The sequence below is a fragment of the Echiichthys vipera genome (genome assembly GCF_963691815.1).
Source record: "Echiichthys vipera genome assembly, chromosome: 11".
Classification (NCBI taxonomy): Eukaryota; Metazoa; Chordata; class Actinopteri; order Perciformes; family Trachinidae; genus Echiichthys; species Echiichthys vipera.
Genome location: NC_139836.1, coordinates 3,728,944 through 3,750,507, shown reverse-complemented (window position 1 = coordinate 3,750,507; position 21,564 = coordinate 3,728,944). Strand labels below are relative to the sequence as shown.

General features: G+C 43.1%; 2 protein-coding genes across 4 annotated transcripts in view; one reads left to right on the top strand and one right to left on the bottom strand.

Annotated features, from left to right (window-relative positions):
• Window positions 1–179: 179 nt before the first annotated feature.
• Window positions 180–10,452, bottom strand: syndig1 (synapse differentiation inducing 1; the record flags this gene model as incomplete). The annotated part of the gene is made up of 3 exons (XM_083923188.1): window positions 180–338; window positions 6,990–7,127; window positions 9,886–10,452. The coding sequence occupies 3 exons, from the start codon at window positions 10,450–10,452 to the stop codon at window positions 180–182; spliced, it is 864 nt and encodes a 287-aa protein (XP_083779314.1).
• A 3,110-nt stretch (window positions 10,453–13,562) lies between these two features.
• cul9 (cullin 9) overlaps window positions 13,563–21,564 on the top strand; it is a gene marked incomplete at its 5' end in the record, with an annotated part of 45,970 nt that continues 37,968 nt past the window's right edge. For all 3 annotated transcript variants that reach the window (XM_083923081.1, XM_083923080.1, XM_083923079.1), the window contains 2 exons: window positions 13,563–13,713; window positions 17,432–18,124. In XM_083923081.1, the coding sequence (XP_083779207.1) occupies window positions 13,563–13,713; window positions 17,432–18,124 (844 nt within the window). The remainder of the gene's footprint in view (window positions 13,714–17,431; window positions 18,125–21,564) is intronic.

Here is a 21,564-nt window from a genome sequence, read left to right as displayed (position 1 = left end):
ACATCACTGCCTAGAAACATGAACGTCCCGGCATGTTTCAGTTGAACGGACGCCACCGTCATCTGCAAACAGGAAGTCCTCCTCCAGCTCATCGCCGCGGGGCCGATATGCAGAGGAAACGCGTTCCCAAACACATTCCCAGTGCCTGATGGGTAATTTGTCCTCCCCCTGATGACGCTTTACCAGTGGTGGTTCTTGGAGAGGTAGGCGATGAGCGCCACGGCCACGCCCACGTAGATTCCCGTCCCGATGGTGATTGACAGCACGGCCAGGAAGAGAGCCCTCCTCGAACTGGAGCTCGCCAGGTGGAAGTCTCCTTTAGACACCGCCTTATTCGTCTGAGGGGGGAGGAAAAGGAAACAAAGAAGGGCGGAGGAAGTTAGCTGTGAAATATATAAATATCAAACAAACGTTGACAAGTCTCCTCGCTTCAACATCTTTTTCTCGCGCCTTAAAGTGTAAGTCCCATGGTCTTTTTGGGCACACATTCATCAAATAAGGGTGCACTCACACTGTCCTTCCGCACCGGGCCAAAACCGTTTTTTCGGGTCAAGCCTAGTGCGTTTGACCAGTGTGAGTGCACCCGCTCCGCGCATAACTGCGGCCAGCTGGCCGTCCACGGCCCGTCTGAGAGAGGTGGGCTTTTGTAGAGCGTGTTTGCACATGTACGAGCACGAGCACGAGGCCTACGGCGGTTCTGAGGTCATTTCCTGTGTGCCTGTTGGGACGTAGAAAAAAGAAGGAGGGACCATGCGCGGACATTAAAAACAATGGCGGTGAAAGGTTCACGTTGGTGTGATGTGGAGGTGGAGTGTTTACTGCAGATTTGGTCGATGAAAAGATTCAAAAACAGTCGACAAGACGCACAAAAACTCCGAGGTCTACGGAAAGATCTGGAAACAAAGCCACGCATCGCCATGACGTCATCAATGCGTGTGACGTGTTACGGCGTGATGAGGTATAGGCAACAAGAAGCATTCTCCGAGGCCCAGGTAGTGTGAGTACAACTATTAACAGTCCCTATGTTCCCCGGTCGCATAAGCCTCTGTCTTCGCGGATCTAATTCTGCATTTTGTCAGAGCTACAGGTCAATGTTAAAGTCATGGTAAGGGGGTAGTGTCAGGGTCTCGAAGGCTTATTTGCCGGGGAATTCGGCACTGATCGTGGGAAAAATAACACACACAAACAAAGTGGAGAACATAGGTACCCTCCCGTACTGTGAAGGCATAAAAAACTTCCTTTTTAGCCACTAATGCTGCTGAAAACAACAGCAAACCGTGTTGTGGAAGTCCGAGAAACATCGGGGGAAAGCCAAACGCCGTCGCATCTGGGTTCGTGGCATCCTCCAGAGGCGCACACAGCTGGTTGAATGTTTGCAAAATCTAAACTGTTTGTAAGTGAACTTATTGCACACTTGCATCTTTATTTCCATTTTACCTTAAATTTGTTTAGTTTTTAAATGTGTGTGTGAGGTCAACAGACAGAAACAACAACAACAGAAGAAGAAGAAGAAGAAACGAGATTATAAAGCAGAGGAGGAACATCAGAGAGGACGCTCCGGTCTGCTCTTTATAATCAGTTTTTAATAAAGCTGATGCGATCAGGAAGCAAAAACATCCTGTTCAGTCTTAGACCTCAGGCTGCAGAGGACCCGATGCTCAGTAAAGATCTGTTATCTGCTCCTCTGCTGGGAACGGGAACACGAGAAACTCTTTTTTAATACAACACGGACATCGATCAGCTGTCCTCCTTCAGTTAACAGAAACATCATTCAGACACTAAACGTATTATTTACATTTGAATCCGTCTTTAGAATTAAATGACTCCATTAAGTCGATACCAGAACACTGGTGATGTTGGATTAGCTTTCCAGTCTTTCCAGTTCAAAGGGACTTTACGTTAACAGACAGACATCTGCAGCCTCATGACAGAAAATGTCCTAACCGCTTGCCGTATCTTTAGTTACGTTAGATGCTGAACTAGCTTAATGGCTGTGTCCTCGCAAACCTCCTTCTTAAAGTGTGATTCCGGCGCAAAATCATCCCAGGGTCTTTTTCCGCGCTTACATTCACCAAATAAGCTATCGAGACAGTTTTTTTTTGTATGAACTATTAACGGAAAAATCCAGGAGAGTCGCTAACAGCCGGACGTGGCTAACAGTGATTAGCTCGGGGCAGTACGGTGAAGGCATTCAAAGGTCTTTTTTAACCACTAATGCTGCTGAAAATAACAGCAAACCTCTGCAGCAGCATGAGAAGAGTCCCTACACACAAAACAAAGCAGCAACAGCGTAGTTAGTGAACCCAGAGTTTATTAAAAGAGTGTTTTAAAGACTTACCTACTGGCTCCTGTACCAGCTCCTCTCATAGTAAAGTCCATTACAGTGGATTACCAAAGTCAATCCCAAAGGAAGGAGCCCATTGCTGCTTTGTTTTCTGTGGTCTTTCGTGTGGTGGTGTTTCCATAAGTGACAAGATGGTTTAGGAACACACCGTGTTAACGTTTGCTCTGTTACGCTAGTTAAATAGCCGCACTTGCACCATGACTTGAATACAGCCTGCTATCTATGGCACATACACTAGATGCTAACCTGGAGCAGCGGGAGGATTCGGGCCGTGAGGGTCTGTGTTTTCACAGTCTATGAGCCTGGGACTGTGTTGAATATCAGTTTAAATCATAGATCATAAACGTCGTCTGCACTTTACTCACGGAGCCAAGTTTTTTTCCCCAAACTTTATTTCATATCATAGCCGGCGTAATCACCGCTAGAGACACGGGACTCCTACTCCTGTTTATCTAGTAATGTGTTCTGTTAGCCTAGCTCCTGGAGCTAATGTGGCTCATATGGCTAATTCTGTAAACGTCAGCCAGATGGACGTATCTCCCTCCCCCCAACGTCACATACATGCCCTTTTTTGGTAAGAGGAAATGAGGCGGAGTCAAAGTCTGACAAGATGGAGACTCCCGTAGGCGAGGACGATTGGATCGAGTTGAAAGAACGGACCTCGACGGAGAGGCTATATCCGTTTATCGTACAGTCTGTGCTTGTGACTTGATAATTGGCACATTGTTGCAGTTGGTTACAATGGTTCTGTAATGACTTAATTCCCTGTATATATAGATAGTTTTTTATAATATATGTTTTCTTCTAGCTCTGTCGCCTCACAGCAAGAGGGTTCCAGGTTTGAATCCCGGCTGGGGCCCTTCTGTGTGGAGTTTGCATGTTGTCCCCGTGTCTGCGTGGGTTTTCTCCGGGTTCTCCGGTTTCCTCCCACAGTCCAAAGACGTGCAGGTGTTCGGTTCATTGATGACTCTAAATCACCCGTAGGTGTGAATGGTTGTCTGTCTCTGTTCGTCTCTATGTGTCCTGTGATAGACTGGCGTCCTGTCCAGGGTGGACCCCGCCTCACGCCGATGTCAGCTGGGATCGGCTCCAGCCCGCCGCGACCCCGACAGGGACAAGAGGCTGAAGATGAATGAAGATGAATTTTTTCGGCTATATAATATTTGTTGCTTTTATATTTGGAGTTTCCTGGCAACTTTTTCCTAAATGCAGAAATACCAAAAGAGCTCCAGGCCTCTGGAATCACGTGTCCCTTCAGTCTGAGGCTGTTGACGATGCGGTCAGAGCGTTGATTTAGAATAAAGCTATCTAAATAAATGAAGCTCAGTTGAATCTCTCCATGAGCTGAAACGTGATTAACGAGCTCGTTGGCAGCAGGAAACAGCTGCTGTAATCGCCGCTTCACTTCCAGTAAGATTTAATTAATCTTTCAGACCAATCGGACGTCATTTTGTGACTTCAGCCAACCAGAGCCAGCGGCGGGGGCGGGGCCTCCTGTTATTGGTCCACACACAGGACAAAAACAGGGGCTTCACACACTTCCTGTTGAGAGTCGGTCTGAGCAGAATTACGTAAAGAGCTCTGCGTGTGTGTGTGTGTGTGTGTGTGTGTTTGTGTGTGTGTGTGTGTGTGTGTGTGTGTGTGTGTGTGTGTGTGTGTGTGTATGTGTGTGTGTATACACTCTAAAGCATCCAGTCAGATTATCCGCACCAGCTTAACAAAAACTGAGCGTTTCAAGCGTTTCCTGGCAGAAAAACAACAGTTACAGTTATAATTTGTAACTTTTCTGCATTAAATTGTGTAAAAACAACCAGACCTGTGTTTTATATTTAGCTGAGTTGTGTTCTTAAGTTATTTCAAGTGTTCAAACCAGAGAAATGTGTCATTTTAGTGTCAGTGGCTTCATATCCTCTTTGTGCCTGAAGACTTTATCAAGTTTTAAGACACGTTTTTATGAGCCACTTTTTAAATATTGGTGTTTTTTGACTCTATATTTGAACATGATGAAGGATTTTAGTCATCAGACGTCTGGATCTGAAGTGATCAGAGAAACAAACTGAAACATACAAACAGAGTCGGAGGAACTCTGACTTTTAACACTTTAACACTTTATTAAGTGCTTTTACTGGTTTTATTCAGTAAGAGGTCTGTGCTCCTTCATTTAACATATATTAAACCAGTCCATTTTAAGCATTTTATTTTATTATTTATATTATTATTAGTAGTAGTAGTATTAATATTAATGAAAATAATATAAGTATAATTCTTATTAATAATAATAATTAGCATTATTATTATCAGTAGTAGTAGCATTATGATTAGCATAATTATTATTAGAATTGCATTATTATCAACATCATTATTATTATTATTATAATTATTATAATCATTACCATTAATATTATTATTATTATTATTATTTGTAGTCATTTTATGTCTATTTTTAGTTGTTTTGCATCTCTGTGAGCAACATTTTATGGTGCTTTAAGGTTTATTTCATGTCTTTTTGGTAATTTTGTGGCTCTTTGTAGTCACTTTACATCTAGATTTGGTTGTTTTGGATCTTCTTGTGGTCTTGTTGTGTCTATCTGACGTTGTGTTTTTTTATCTCTGTGATTCTTTTGCATCTATTTTTTAGTAATTTTGCAATGTTTTATGTTGATTTTTAATCTATTTTAATCAAATTTGCATATCTCTGTGGTCATTTTGGGTTGTTTTTAGTCAGTTTGTGTATATTTCTTTTATTCATTTGTGTCCATTTAACACCTCTGTAGCATCTCTGTGGTCAGTTTGTGTCTCTTTTTAGTCGTTTTGTGCAGTTTTGTGGTGAACTATTCCTTTAACATGACTCACGTCCTCCTCCTGCTGCTGCTGCTGCAGAGCTTTCTGTTGTTCACTGATGGATTTGAGTGTGGGAAGCGTTGCCACTGGCAACCAGCCCTGTCTTTTTTGGAGCTGTAGGTGCAGGGTTGCCGTGGAAACCACATCCACAACACATGCAGCAGATCAGCCGCCACACAACAACAACAACAACAACAACAACAACAACAACAGTGAGACAACTAAAAAGCCTGATTATTCCTACAAAATAAAACATTTTAAAACTCCAACAACCATAAAAACCACTCACGTCTTTTGTTTTTCTAAATTATGCAATGACTCCTCCTCCATTTTGTAATTGACGGCAAAGAACGAACTGTTATCTCCATTTTAAACATAATAATTGATTATATTTTAATATATTTATCTTTTTAAGTTCCAACAAAATCATATTAAGTTCAACAACATGTGAAAAAAGAGAAAAAACATCCCAGTGGAGGAGTTGTTTCTCGTTATCGCCGTCACAACTGTTCATTAATGATGTGCTAATTGACGGATCAGTTACCAGGCGAATTGTTTCAGAGGTAAATACGTTAGAAAGCAGAGTGAACTCAATAAACAGCCTTTTTTCTTTGGACGGTCGGAGTGGAGTTCGTCCTCTCGCTGACTGCAGATCAGTTACATAAGCTGTATTGTGTGTAGGAGCAGCTTTGTATTAATGTTCCCAAAACAGAAAGAGAATAAGAAGAAGCTGCAGCAGAACGGATCATCTGCAGTCAGAGCACACGACACACACTCACACACACATCAGCGCTGACACACACATCAGCCCTGACACACACACATCAGCGCTGACACACACATCAGCGCTGACACACACACATCAGCGCTGACACACACATCAGCACTGACACACACATCAGCACTGACACACACTGTACTGTACGGGTGAGCCGATCACATCTGCTCTTCCAGTTTTCATCATTCACAGCAGCCGTGACCCAAACTGACCCAACCAGCCTTTACCTGCAAAATGTCACCTCAAGAGACAAGTGTCGACCACAGAGAGACACAAAATGACCACAAAGAGACACAAAACGACCACAAAGAGACACAAAATGGCGCAAAAAGACACAAAATGACCACAAAGAGACATAAAACCACCACAAAGACACAAAACAACCACAAAGAGACACAAAACGACCACAAAGAGACACAAAACGACCACATAGAGATGAAAACAACTGGCTAGAGACACAAAATGATGTCAGAGACACAAAATGACCATAAAGAGACAAAACGACCACAAAGTGACACAAAACGACCACAAAGAGACACAAAGTAATCATGAAAAAGACACAAAACGACCACAAAGAGACACAAAACGACCACGAAAAGACACAAAACGACCACAAGGAGACACAAAACGACCACAAAGAGACACAAAACGACCACAAAGAGACACAAAGTGATCATGAAAAAGACACAAAACGACCACAAAGAGACACAAAACGACCACAAAAAGACACAAAACGACCACAAGGAGACATAAAACGAACAAATAGCGATGAAAATAACACAAAATGACATCAGAGACACAGAATAACCACAAAGAAAGACACAACAACAACAACAACAAAGAGACACAAAATGACCAAGAAGAGACACTAAATGCACCCAGGGTTAAAAAAAACATTCTGGTTTCTCTTTCTTTAAACCAATCACAGTCGTCTGGGGCGGAGCTGAGCCCGTACTGTACATCCGGTAAACCGGGTGTGTCAGGTGTGTGTGTCTGCGTGTCAGGTGTGTGTCTGCGTGTCCTCACCTTGTGCGACAGGTAGAAGGCGGCGATGCCGAGCGGCCAGAAGCAGCAGAGCATGGAGAAGACACTGAGGCCCAGGTGATCTCTGGGAGGCATCAACAGGAAGGCGTCCTCGCTCTCTGATTCACTGGAGTAATCACTCTGAACACACACACACACACACACACACACACACAGGTGAGTTTACCTGCAGTGTGGGGACTCAGACACGCTGTCCTCGTCTCTTTAGGAAAATATTTACAGTGTCAATCGCTGTTAGGCAGAGAAGGAGAAGGACGTTTCCCAGCATGCACCAGCTCTGGGTGCTGTTGTGTGGCAGCGCTCCACAGCTCCACCTACACACCTGACGTGCACACGACATCCAATTTACACACTTTTGTGTCACCGTATTCACGCAGACTTCCCCCCAAAGACGCTCGTCTAAACGCGGAATAAGAACTGAGAATGCAACGCCACTTTAGTGTTTCCTTTCTACATCGTCTCCGTCTAAACACGGCCTTAAACATCACTTTGATGCCGAGGATTTTCCGGAGATTCTCTATGGGGTTTAGATCTGGACTCTGACACTTCCTCCTCCAAATTTAACGGACTTCTTTACACTTTGGGTTCAGTCGTTCCCCAGTCTGACGCTGAACATAAAGTTTCCCATCAGACTTAAATAAATTGAACTTTAATGTCGTGTCGCCCCGTTTGGGAGAGGTGGGCTTTTGTAAAGCACGGTTGCACATGTACGAGCACGAGCGTGCGCACGTGTACGAGCACGAGCGTGCGCACGTGTACGAGCACGAGGCCTACGGCGGTTCTGAGGTCATATCCTGTGCGCCTGTTGGGACGTAGAAAAAAGAAGGAGGGACCATGCGCGGACATTTCAAACAATGGCGGTGAAAGGTTCACGTTGGTGTGATGCGGAGGTGGAGTGTTTACTGCAGATTTGGTCGATGAAAAGATTCAAAAACAGTCGACAAGACGCACAAAAACTCCGAGGTCTACGGAAAGATCTGGAAACAAAGCCACGCATCGCCATGACGTCATCAATGCGTGTGACGTGTTACGGCGTGATGACGTATAGGCAGCAAGAAGCATTCTCCGAGGCCCAGGTAGTGTGAGTACAAACGGGCCTGGAGGGGGGGACAAGGACCCTAAAGCACGGGGCACGGGACGGAGGCACAGTGGGAGTGCCCCCTTAGTGTCTATATTCTATAAGTCTACCTGTCTGAGAGCGTGAACACGTATGTGTGCACACTTTAAAAACCATTAAAGCTGAATCTGATTTTAACGCCTCAACTACTTCAGAGGTAAACGTATTACAGCGTTGTGTAGACTGACACTACCTAACCTCATACAATTCCTACAGGTCCCCTGGGCTGTGGTAAACTACGCATACTAGTGCTAGTGAGCGAGTGAAATCAGGTTTGCACGCTCCTGCGGTAATCTCTCCCTCTCTCTGTGGTATTAGAGGGACAGAGTAGATTAAAGCTGGACTCTGCAGACACAAAATCTCAGCTAATCGTCTCTAAAGCGATTGGCTGTTAGACGGCCAAATGTGTCGTTCGCAGAGCTGCAGATCGTTAATCTCATTCTGCTGGAAACTCACTCACTCCGAACCGCAGGAAGGGAGGGATGGAGGGATGGAGGGATGGAGGGAGGTCAGGGCGCTCAATTAGGTAGATTATAAAAACGTACTTCCTCTGAAAAAAGGGTCGAAGCACGCGAGATACGTGGTTCTCAGCGTTGGAGTAATGAGAAAGTGTCACCACTTTTAAAATCGCTCCTGCTACGCTCGAGTTGGGTGGTTTGCCCCGTTCGCCCGCAGACTCCATCATTGACGTGTCCTTATTTATAAGACTTTCCTCTCTGTTTTTCCTTCATACCTGCAGAAATATGTCGTTGGAAAAAGCACAGGAGCCCGTCAGCTCCGCTCTGATCTTACTAACTTAACATAGAGTCCGTACTGAACTGGGGAAAAGGGCATTAAGGGCGCACTCACACTGTGCCTCCGTACCGCGCCCAAACAGGCTTCACGGGTAAAGTCTAGTTTGTTTGACCAGTGTGAGTGCAACCGTACTGCGCCTAGTTGCAGTATACTTGCCGTCCACGGCCCGTTTGGGAGAGGTGGGCTTTTGTAAAGCAAGTTTGCACATGTACGAGCACGAGCGTGAGCACGTGTACGAGCACGAGGCCTACGGCGGTTCTGAGGTCATTTCCTGTGCGCCTGTTGGGACATAGAAAAAAGAAGGAGGGACCATGCACAGACATTTAAAACAATGGCGGTGAAAGGTTCACGTTGGTGTGATGCGGAGGTGGAGTGTTTACTGCAGATTTGGTCGATGAAAAGATTCAAAAACAGTCGACAAGACGCACAAAAACTCTGAGGTCTACGGAAAGATCTGGAAACAAAGAGACGCATCGCCATGACGTCATCACTGTGTGTGACGTGTTACGGCGTGATGACGTATAGGCAGCAAGAAGCATTCTCCGAGGCCCAGGTAGTGTGAGTACAAACGGGCCTGGAGGGGGGGACAAGGACCCTAAAGCACGGGGTCACAGTACGGACTAAACAGGTTGAGTGCGCCCTTAGTTACGCTGAACCCTCCGCGTGGAAGCAGCTGCAGAATGAAGTGAAACTGAAGGAGCTGGTTTCTCTAAACAGAGTTAAATCCCTTCTTATAATGTTGAAACAGACTCTTCTGTCTTTCTATGTTCTTTGTCTTGGCCAGGACTCTCTTGTAAAAGAGTTTTTTAATCCCATGAGACATTTTCCTGGTCAAATAAAGGTTAAATAAATAAATAAAACCACTACTTTGGTCAGCTGGTAACCATTAACTGCTTCTATTCTCCCGCTCTTCTGCAGCGTCTCTAAATGATTTTATAAACGTCACAGTGAAACTAAACGAATCACCTCGAGCTCCTGGAACTCGTCGTCGTCGTCGATGTCGTACGACAGCGTGTGCAGCTTTGCGTCCTCTCCAGAAAAGTCCAGAAACTTCCCGTCGGCAAACAGCAGCGAGGAGGAGGCGGCAGCAGCCGAGCAGGACGAGGAGGAGGAGGCGTCGGGACCGAACCCCTCGATGAAAGTGGTCTCGCAGCAGTCTCCTCCCCCGGCCTCCCCCCACGCCCGCAGCACGCTCTCTGGGCACAAGAGGAGTCCGGGGGAGGGCCTGAGGCGAGGGTCCGATACCGCCTGGTGTGGGAGGAGAGCGCTGGGGTTCAGGAGCTGAGGAGGACCCCCACCTCCTCCACCTCCACCTCCACCTCCACCGCTCCTCTCCTGACCCTGATACTGAGGAGCTGAGTACACCAGCAGCAGCGCCTCGCGGGGCTCCACCCCCAGCCTGTGGGTGTTGATGAGGCCATTTTGTCTGCAGGGCTCTCCTCCTCCTTCACCTCCTCTCGGCGAGGCTCTCCCCAGTTTGGAGGAGGAGGTCTCGGCCTCTGCTCCTCGACCTTCCTCCTCTCCTCCCTCCATCCGTCCCTTGAGCTCCGCTGGCTCCTCCTCCTCCTCCTCAGAGGTGTCTCTCAGAGGGGTCAGAGGTCAGAGGTCAGGCATCGCCGTCTGAAACAGAAAACAATGCACGTTGGATTAAGGTGAAGTCCTGCTGGAAATAACTCCTCTGATTCTTTATGAAGCTGCACGACGATTTCATCCACTGTTCCTACTTTTACCTGAGAAAAGTAACATGTTATTTACTTCACATGTGACCCACGTGATCGTGAGCCAGGACGTGCGGGACCATTGTTATTTCTCTGTTTTGTCGATGAGCCTGCAGACAGATAAAACCTCACAGTCGGTGATTTAGTCCCCTTTCATTCATCAGTGGGGGATGATGAGTAAAAGTTGAATTGCCATTTGAACAGAACGCGAGCACATCAGAAGTCTGACGACGACAAACGACGAGACGCAGTCAACATCTTTGTTAGTTTCTGAAATCTCAAAGTGTTAACGAACACACGTGTTTGGTTTCTCCACAGCGTCTCCCCGTCTCTTCTTCTCCGTTGTTGGTGTATTTCTGTGGCAGCTACAGCGCCACATCCAGGCCTGGCATTTGAACTACGGCGTTTGGAGTCGGTTTACCTGCTTTCCTGTGGACGCAGAGATTTAGGATCTGAGGCCGAGTGGACGGAAAACTTTTTAAGGACGACGGAGAAAAAAGAGGTTGTTTTTGATCGTGTGGACGAACCCTAAGTCTCCGTTTCTTCTTCTTGTCTCCCATTAATCTTCTCACGACTCTTTGGCGGGGCCCGGGCCCTAGGTTGGGAACCGCTGGACTAAACTACCTGTATATAAAGTATTTAAAAGTAGCTCCACCTGGAGAGGCTACAACAGAAACTCACTGCTTCATTCTTCATGCAGGAATAGTGAAGTATTGTGCTGATGTGCTGTCAGCCATTTAAACATGCTATTCTACTGTGGTAATATAAAAAATACATCAAATTTACTGTACATTTATAGTATTTATGCATATTCATATTTAGTTTTAGTTAATAAAACAATCCTGCACGTTTAATAATAAAGCTGAGCATCAAAGCCGCCTGGAGCACATGCACGCACATGCCCACACACGTGCACACGCCCGAACGCACACACACGCACGGATATTTACAGCCCGGGGAAATAAACATACCTGTAAATGTGGTGAAATCTCTGAATACCGACAGTCACCGGCCCTGACGTCACCCCGGTGGTGCTAAACATACTTAAACACACACGCACGCACGCACGCACGCACGAGCGCACATACTCACCTTCCAAGGTGAGACATGAGACCTGCATCCATCCATCCAACCAATGCATCCAGGCTTCACACCGAGCCCTCCTCCGTCCTCCAGCCGTCCTCCGTGCGCTCCGAGCCGCGTCCCGGCGCTGGTGGAGGTCCGGTGCTCCGAGGAAGAAGGAGCCGAGAGAGAGGAGAGGCAGGCGGGCAGGAGAGCAGGCAGGTGTCCGTGGATGATGTCCGGAGGATGGTTCTCCTGCAGAGACGAGATGAAGGAGAGGAGAGGAGAGAGAGAGTGAGAGAGAGAGAGAGAGAGTTCAGTGAGGAGGAGGCATGTGCACTGAATACAGAGGAGGGATGTGTGTGTGTGTGTGTGTGTGTGTGTGTGTGTGTGTGTGTGTGTGTGTGTGTGTGTGTGTGTGCAGCAGCAGAGATTCCCTCTCCATGGTCCTAAAGCCGCTCATCGCTCTGATCAAACAGTTTCATAATCATTTTGCAGTTGATTTTTAGTCATTTTGTGAATATTTCTAGTCAATTTGCATGCCTTTAAGATTGTTTTGCATCTATTTGAGTCATTTTATTCCTATTTTTAGTCATTTTGTTAAACTTTTAGTCATTTTGTTAATATTTCTATTCATTTTGCATGCCGTTGTGGTTGTTTTGCATCTATTTCTTGCAATTTTTCATCTATTTTTAGTCATTTTGCATCTATTTTTAGTCATTTTGCATGCCTTTTCTGATTGTATTGCATCTATTTTAGTCATTTTGTCAATATTTGTAGTCATTTGGATTCTATTTTTTGTCGCTTTCCACATCTATATAATTGTTTTTCATCTATTTTGGATGTAATACAACTCTGGGGTGGTTTGGTCTGTCTTTGTCGTCATTTTACAGCTATTTCATTTGTTTTTTTGTTGTTGCTTTGCATCTCTGTGGTTGTTTTGCATCTGTTTTAATAAGTTTCCACCCCCTTTTTGGTTGTTTTAAATAATTTTGAGTGATTCGTGTTGTCTTTTGTATATTTTACAGACATGAAAAAAGCAAAACGATCCAGAGTTTCACAGCAAAGAGGAACTTTTGGACAAACGTCAGATCAGGATGCAGAAATGTATTTTCCTTTCTTTACAACTTGTTTTAATCACATCGACCTCTCAACAACATACAAACATTATTATTTTTATTTTCATTATAAATCAGTTGACAGCTCAAAGACGACATGTTGTTTTAGTGTTTTTTCCCTAAACAATAAATGAAATCTACTGGAGCCCTTCAGCTCCTCTTCATTTAAATTTGAAATTGAATTTAACTCCACTTATCTTAACTTAATTTAATCTAAATTAACTGAACTTAAATTTAATTCAATTGAATTCAACTTAACCTAAATTAACTTAATTTGATTTAATTTAACATAAATTAACTTAACTTAACTTAGCTTAATTTAATTTAATTTGATTTAATTTAACTTATATTTTATAACTTTTAACTTAATTTAATTTTAATTTAACTTAACTTAAATTAACTTAACTTAATTTAATCTAAACTAACTTAATTTGATTTAACTTAACTTAAATTGACTTAGCTAAATTTAATTTAATTTAATTTAATTTAATTTAATTTAATTTAATTTAATTTAATTTAATTTAACTTAATTTAATTTTACTGTACTGTACTTCATTTTATAATTTTCTTTTTTATATTTCCTGTATTAGCTGTATTATTGTGTGAGGCGGTTCTTCCTCTCGGCCTTTAGGGGGCGCTGCGCTCATTTCACGGTCTGACAGATCCGCTAAAAAAAAGCCACGAAGAAGAATGAAAACGAAGCAGTGAGCGTAGAAGAAGAATCCGCCCCTGTCACTGTGCGCAAATGCGCATCCAGCAGCGGCGCGGACCTCCAGCGGACCCGGAGAAAACAAACACCACCAGGCTGGGAAACGACACGTTAGGGCGGAAACGAAAACGAAAACAGCGTTTGAGGGGGGACACGGAACCGACGGGGACCGACTGTGACACGGCAGGTAAGCCGAACTCCGCTGTTGCTTCCCCGGGCCGGAGTGTGTGTCCGCTGGGCAGGCCCTCTCCGACTCCTCGGCTCCTGACATCCACAGCGACTGTACACACCGTTGACTCCGGGATGCTGCATTGACAGGATCCAAATAATGATACTTTAAAGAAATGACACGTTTAAACCACAATATTTTAACTATAATATTGTTTTTATTATGTTTTATGAATGTACCGGACACACTCTTTAATTCGGCAAACGGATAAACACTCAATTTAATTCCACTCAATTTTATTTATAGTGCCAAATCATAACAACAGTTATCTCAGGACACTTTACAGAGTAGGTAAAGACCATTTACTAAATAAATTAAAAATAAATAAATAAAAAGCAGATTTAGTACATTCACTACATTAATTTAAAAATAAATAAATAAAAAGCAGATTAATACATTGACTAAATACATTTAAAAATAAATAAAAAGCAGATTAATACATTGACTAAATACATTTAAAAATAAATAAAAAGCAGATTAATACATAGACTTAATTAATTTAAAAATAAATGAAAAGCAGATTTAATACATTGACTAAATTAATTTAAAAATAAATAAAAAGTAGATTTAGTACATTGACTAAATTAATTTAAAAATAAATAAATAAAAAGCAGATTTAGTACATTGACTAAATTAATTCAAAAATAAATAAAAAGCAGATTTAGTACATTGACTGAATTAATTAAATAAATAAAAAAATAAAAAGTAGATTAGTACATTGACTAAATTAATTTAAAAATAAATAAATAAAAAGCAGATTTAGTACATTGACTATATCAATTAAATAAATAAAAGGCAGATTCAGTACGTTGAGTAAATTAATTAAATAAATAAAAAAATAAAAAGTAGATTAGTACATTGACTAAATTAATTTAAAAATAAATAAATAAAAAGCAGATTTAGTACATTGACTATATCAATTAAATAAATAAAAAGCAGATTCAGTACGTTGAGTAAATTAATTAAATAAATAAAAAAATAAAAAGTAGATTAGTACATTGACTAAATTAATTCAAAAATAAATGAATAAAAAGCAGATTTAGTACATTGACTAAATTAATTTAAAAATAAATAAATAAAAAGCAGATTTAGTACATTGACTAAATTAATTTAAAATAAATAAAAAGCAGATTCAGTACACTGACTAAATTAATTTAAAATAAATAAAAAGCAGACTCAGTACATTGACTCGTCGCACAGCAGTAAATCCCGTAGATGATTAACTTTTGACTCATTTTATTACAATATCGCGTCATTAAATTGTGTTATCGCGAGAACGCAGAAGGTGACAGTTAAGTTGACTCCCACGTACTAAAGTTGTCTCTTATTGCGGTAAGTTGTGTTATTTTCAGACGTGTATTCATGCCGAATTTACCACACGATTATTTAAACTAACTTAGGGTATTTAAATAATGTTCACGGTTTTAATAACTCTGCTTATATCCAGTTAAATCTTAAATTTAGAGGTTTCTAAACGGGCTTTGGTGTGACGTTCTCGTGTGGCTCGCTATCACTAACGGTGGGTTGTGTGAGGTGGTTAGCTTAGCTGTCAAACATGATACAGACACAGGTGTTGTGCAACAGTGTGCAGAAGTTATCTGATAATAACCTTAAATACACGGAAGAGCGAGGGCGTTAATGTAAGGTTAGCTCGGCGGTGTGTTGCGTTCAGGTACAACATCAGGGGCTGGGCTATGTACTGACTTTAGCACAGAGTCAGTGGTCAGTGAGTTGCTTCAGTTGTTAGACTGAGCCCTGGTGGAGCTGAGTGCAGCAGGGGTGGGAAGTAACATTTACTCAGTACTTAAACACAATTTTGAGGTGCTTTTACTCCATTTTTATGCCACTTTTTTACTTATAATCCACCGAATTTCAGAGGTAATATTCTACTTTTGTCACTTAAATACAGTTTAATCCAAAATATTATCATCAAATAGATCACACAGAAGTATACAAAGTAAATAAAGCCACACCTATCAGCTGCAACCGTAAAGTGATATTTACATGAATCTATTATATTTTCATTCGTTTAATAACTTCATTTATTTCAGGCAGCAGTCATTACAATAGCATCCGCACAGAAAACAGAAACATTTGAACGTAATTTGTGCCTGAAAAGGAGCGGGAAGAAGAAAAAATCTCATTCAATTCAATTTTATTTATAGTGCCAAATCTTAAAAAAAGTTATCTCAGGACACTTTACAGAGTAGGTAAAGACCACACTCTATGACTTATTTATGATTTACAGAGACCCAACAATTCCCCCGTAGAGTACGGTGGAGACGAAAACCTTCCCTATAACAGACAGGAACGTCAGACAGACCCAGCTCTGTGGAGGACGCACATCTGTCTGCACCGGAGAAAGGAAGAGAAGGAGAGAGAGAGAGAAAAGACGGACAGATGGACAGAGAGAGACAAAGACAGAGACAGACACACTTCCAGTAACTATAATAATATCTATAGTATGAATCCCCCACCCCTTTTTCTCAACAAGTGTGTAAAACAGAACGTGTGTCGTCACTTCCTGAATTTATGCAAATAAATGTAAATAAACAAAAACACACACACAAAAACCAACACCTTACATGATGATTAGGCTGCTGATCCACTTGAAGTAACTGAGAATTATTATTATACTTCTATATTTGATCATAACAGCGTTCGGCAAAGCATCATGATGATAAACAAATAAACAAAAAAGCAACATGTGAATGTCAGAACAACGAGTCTAATATGGTAGTGAAGACAATTATTGATTTCAGATGACCCTCCTTATACAGATTGTGACCAAATTACATTAATCTATTATAATCTGATGATAAACTAGTCTGAAACAGGCCGTTCTGCACAATGAGTGCTTTTACTTTTTGTACTTTAAGTACATTTTGACACTAATACCTTTGTACTTTTACTTTAGTATCATTTTGAATGCGGGGCTTTTCCTCGTAACGCAGTATTTCCACACTTCAGTAAAAGTTCTGCGTGTCTCTTCCACCTCCCTGAAGTGCAGCACGTTACATTTCAGAGAACACAGATACAGATGTTTCAGAAAGAGGAAGTGTGAGTCTGCAAATCGAGAATAAAAACTTAACGTCACACCGAGAGAGAGTCGTTATCGCCTCCAGACCTGGGTCAACGTGCCCGGCTGAAAACACCGCAGCACAAAATCAAATGAATCTATAACTTAAGATCAGGAATTCAGTTTTTATTCAACACTACTATGTTTTTTTGGTACATATTTAGATTTTGAGGTATTTAGCAGCAGTGGAAAGTAACCATGTGTGTTTGCTGAAGTACAAAACACGTGTTTTACTTGAGTATTTTCATTTAATGCTGTTTTCTTCTTCTGCTCCAGTCGAGTTTTTACTGACAAACTCACAATGTGCATCACAACACATGCTGAGTCTTTCACTACAGAAGCTGTTCTGTAGTTTCTAACCCCAGAGTTATTAATAACACATATGTTATTAGAAGTGGGGCGACACGGTAGTGTGTGGGTTCCCGGTTCGAATCCCGGCTGGGGCCCTTCCGTGTGGAGTTTGCATGTTCTCCCCGTGTCTGCGTGGCTTTTCTCCGGGTTCTCCGGTTTCCTCCCACAGTCCAAAGACGTGCAGGTGTTCGGTTCATTGATGACTCTAAAATTGCAAAAAATCACAATCGTCTGTTGTTTCCGTAGCGACCATGGTGGGCGAACGCCGCAATGGGAACCTGCTGGTCCAGCTGGGGCCAAGGCTGCAGGCGTATCCGGAGGAGCTGATCCGCCAGCGCCGCAACCACGACGGCCAGACGGAGTACCTGATCCGCTGGTGCCTCGTCACCATCGACGACGGCTCCACCTCTGGGGGCGGAGCCAACGAGGCGGGCGGGGCGAGCGGCGGCAGCTCCGGCGTGGACGGGTCTGGCAGCTCCACGTCAGGAGAGAGCAAAACGGAGAACATCCTGATGTGGATGACGACGGAGGACGTGTACGCCAACTGCCCCACCCTGCTGGGGAAGAGGAAAACGGACTCGCAGCGCCCCCTGCAGCAGGAGGCGCAGCAGGGCGAGTCATCAGACGGAGGTCAGAGGAGCGGCGGCGAGTTCCCGTCAGACGTCACCTTTGACGAGGTGGAGCTGTCGGACATGAAGGAGGACGTGAAGAACTTGGTGCGTCGAGCCAGAAAGCAGATGGCCAAGAAGAGCGACTTCTCCATCAGCATCACGCACACCATCCACGTGCTGAGCGCGTACGCCAGCATCGGCTCGCTGGTCGGCGTCTTCAAGGAGACGGGCGCCCTCAACCTGCTGATGGAGCTGCTGTGCAACAAGGAGACGCAGACCAGACGCAGCGCCGGGAAGATGCTGCGAGCGCTCGCCTCACACGACGCAGGTAACCACAAACTTTTATTTGCTGGGAAAATACTGCCCTCTGATTGGCTGTTTCTCTGAGCTCAGGCTTTGTTAAACTGCAGGTTACCGTAGCAACAGTAGGGATGCGTCAGACTCTGATAAAGGAGTTTGAAAAGAAGGTTGATACCGCCCTCTGTGACTTCCTGACTTCTCCACTGGTTGCCTGGCAACGACATAATGACAGCAAGACTCCTGTTGTTTGTCCTTGGACGTAGCCGCGCTAGCTGCTTCCACTTGTTTTCAGCCTTTATGCTAAGCTAACCTAGCATTCTGAACACCTGACTACACCAGAGAGTGAGTGTATTTCCTCAAATTTAAAGTGTGGTGATGCGGCTCTGATCAGAGTCCGTTAATATTGATTAATTGAATTTTGACTGAACGCCTGACACACTGAAACAACAGCTGTAGATACTGAATCGCTTATACACTGCTTATATTTCACAACCCGCGGCGTTGAGAGCAGAGGAAGTCAGCTAGCCGCTAATTAAACGCGCTGTGCAGCCGGAAAACGGAGAAACGCCGAAAGAGTCGAGCAACAACCGAGCTGTCTCTGCAGAGGCCTGTGTGGTTGTATTTAAGCAGCCCGGTGAAGATAAACACCGTGAACGCCGCAAAGAATATTCAAATATTTGCTGTAGATTAGGAAGCTTAAAAAAAAGGTATCAGAGACTGTTGCCCACGTAGCGTTCAAGAAAGTCTGAATTTGGAGGTTTTTGCTCACAGGGATTAACTTTACATTACGTTTACCTCCATTATCTGAAGCTTTGATGCTGTAATATGAACTGTAACATCATGTTTACCTCCATTATCTGAAGCTTTGATGCTGTAATATGAACTGTAACATCATGTTTACCTCCATTATCTGAAGCTTTGATGCTTTAAGAACTGTAACATCACGTTTACCTCCATTATCTGAAGCTTTGATGCTTTAATATGAACCGTAACATCACGTTTACCTCCATTATCTGAAGCTTTGATGCTTTAATATGAACTGTAACATCACGTTTACCTCCATTATCTGAAGCTTGGATGCTTTAATATGAACTGTAACATCACGTTTACCTCCATTATCTGAAGCTTTGATGCTTTAATATGAACTGTAACATCACGTTTACCTCCATTATCTGAAGCTTTGATGCTTTAATATGATCTGTAACATCACGTTTACCTCCATTATCTGAAGCTTTGATGCTTTAATATGAACTGTAACATCATGTTTACCTCCATTATCTGAAGCTTTGATGCTTTAATATGAACTGTAACATCACGTTTACCTCCATTATCTGAAGCTTTGATGCTTTAATATGAACCGTAACATCACGTTTACCTCCATTATCTGAAGCTTTGATGCTTTAATATGATCTGTAACATCACGTTTACCTCCATTATCTGAAGCTTTGATGCTTTAATATGAACTGTAACATCATGTTTACCTCCATTATCTGAAGCTTTGATGCTTTAATATGAACCGTAACATCACGTTTACCTCCATTATCTGAAGCTTTGATGCTTTAATATGAACTGTAACATCACGTTTACCTCCATTATCTGAAGCTTTGATGCTTTAATATGAACTGTAACATCACGTTTACCTCCATTATCTGAAGCTTTGATGCTTTCTTTAATATGAACTGTAACATTATAAACATATAACAGGAAATATGTTCTCCTCTAATGTCGTAATAATCAGCCCGTGACGTTGGACAGATTAAACACAGGATGTAACACTAAGGTTTTAAATGAGCTGTGTACTCTTGACACACAAGTGATTGTGTAAAAGTCTTTGTGGGTCTGAGCTTCTCTCATCCGTCTCTTCTTCTTCTTCTTCTTCTTCTTCTTCGACTTCTTTTTGTGTGGAAGTCGAGTCCACGTCGATCACATGGTGTCATGTGTGTCTGAAGCCAGAATGACTTTACGTTTTTTTAAATAATGTCAAAACAAAAAGTGTGGAGGAAAATCCTGGGCGAGGAGCAGCTGAGAGTTTTTCCCATGAGTCATCAGCACACACACACTCACACACACATGCGCTCACACACACGCACACGCACACAAAGTTCAGTCTGATAACATCAAACCAGAGACGAGCTCTCACTCTGACTCAGTTTCTAGAGACCACAAAAACCAGAGTTCATTAAAAAAAAGCAGCTCTTTGTGACGGTTTCCTGCGTAATCCGGGTGTTCGGGGGCGGGACAGAGAGAGATCATTTGGGGAATTTTAAACCAATGGGAGAGAGGCTTGGTGCTGCTGCTGCTGCAGAGATCCTCCATAAAACACAGATGCTGCTCTCAGGTGTATTTGTGAAGCAGGTCTGATGTGACGGACAGAGGCCCAGGTTCATTCAGGTGATCGCTCGGTACGCTAACGTCAGCACATCGCTGCGTCTCTGATTAGGGAAGCGGAGCCACGTGTTGAACGACTGGAGTGATTGTTCTGTCAAAGTGCCACAAACATATTTTTACAATAGGAGCTTGAATGACATTTAAGTTGGTGTGACGGTAAAAATCCACTGTGAGGTGAGAGGCAAAAACTCTGCATCAAGGATTTTTTGTTGGGTAAAGGATGGATGAATGGATGGATGGATAAATGTTGGGTAGAGGTTGGATGATGGTTGGATGATGGATGGATAAATGTTGGATGGATGGATGGATAAATGTTGGGTAGAGGCTGGATGATGGTTGGATGATGGATGGATAAATGTTGGATGGATGGATGGATAAATGTTGGGTAGAGGCTGGATGATGGTTGGATGATGGATGGATAAATGTTGGATGGATGGATGGATAAATGTTGGGTAGAGGCTGGATGATGGTTGGATGGATGGATGGATGGATAAATGTTGGGTAGAGGCTGGATGATGGTTGGATGGATGGATGGATGGATAAATGTTGGGTAGAGGCTGAATGATGGTTGGATGATGGATGGATAAATGTTGGATGGATGGATGGATAAATGTTGGGTAGAGGCTGGATGGATGGATGGATAAATGTTGGGTAGAGGTTGGATGGATGGATGGATTAATGGTGGGTGATGGATGGATTATCGGTGGATGGATGGATGGATGGATAAATGTTGGGTAGAGGCTGAATGATGGTTGGATGATGGATGGATAAATGTTGGATGGATGGATGGATAAATGTTGGGTAGAGGCTGGATGGATGGATGGATAAATGTTGGGTAGAGGTTGGATGGATGGATGGATTAATGGTGGGTGATGGATGGATTATCGGTGGATGGATGGATGGATGGATAAATGTTGGGTAGAGGCTGAATGATGGTTGGATGATGGATGGATAAATGTTGGATGGATGGATGGATAAATGTTGGGTAGAGGCTGGATGGATGGATGGATAAATGTTGGGTAGAGGTTGGATGGATGGATGGATTAATGGTGGGTGATGGATGGATTATCGGTGGATGGA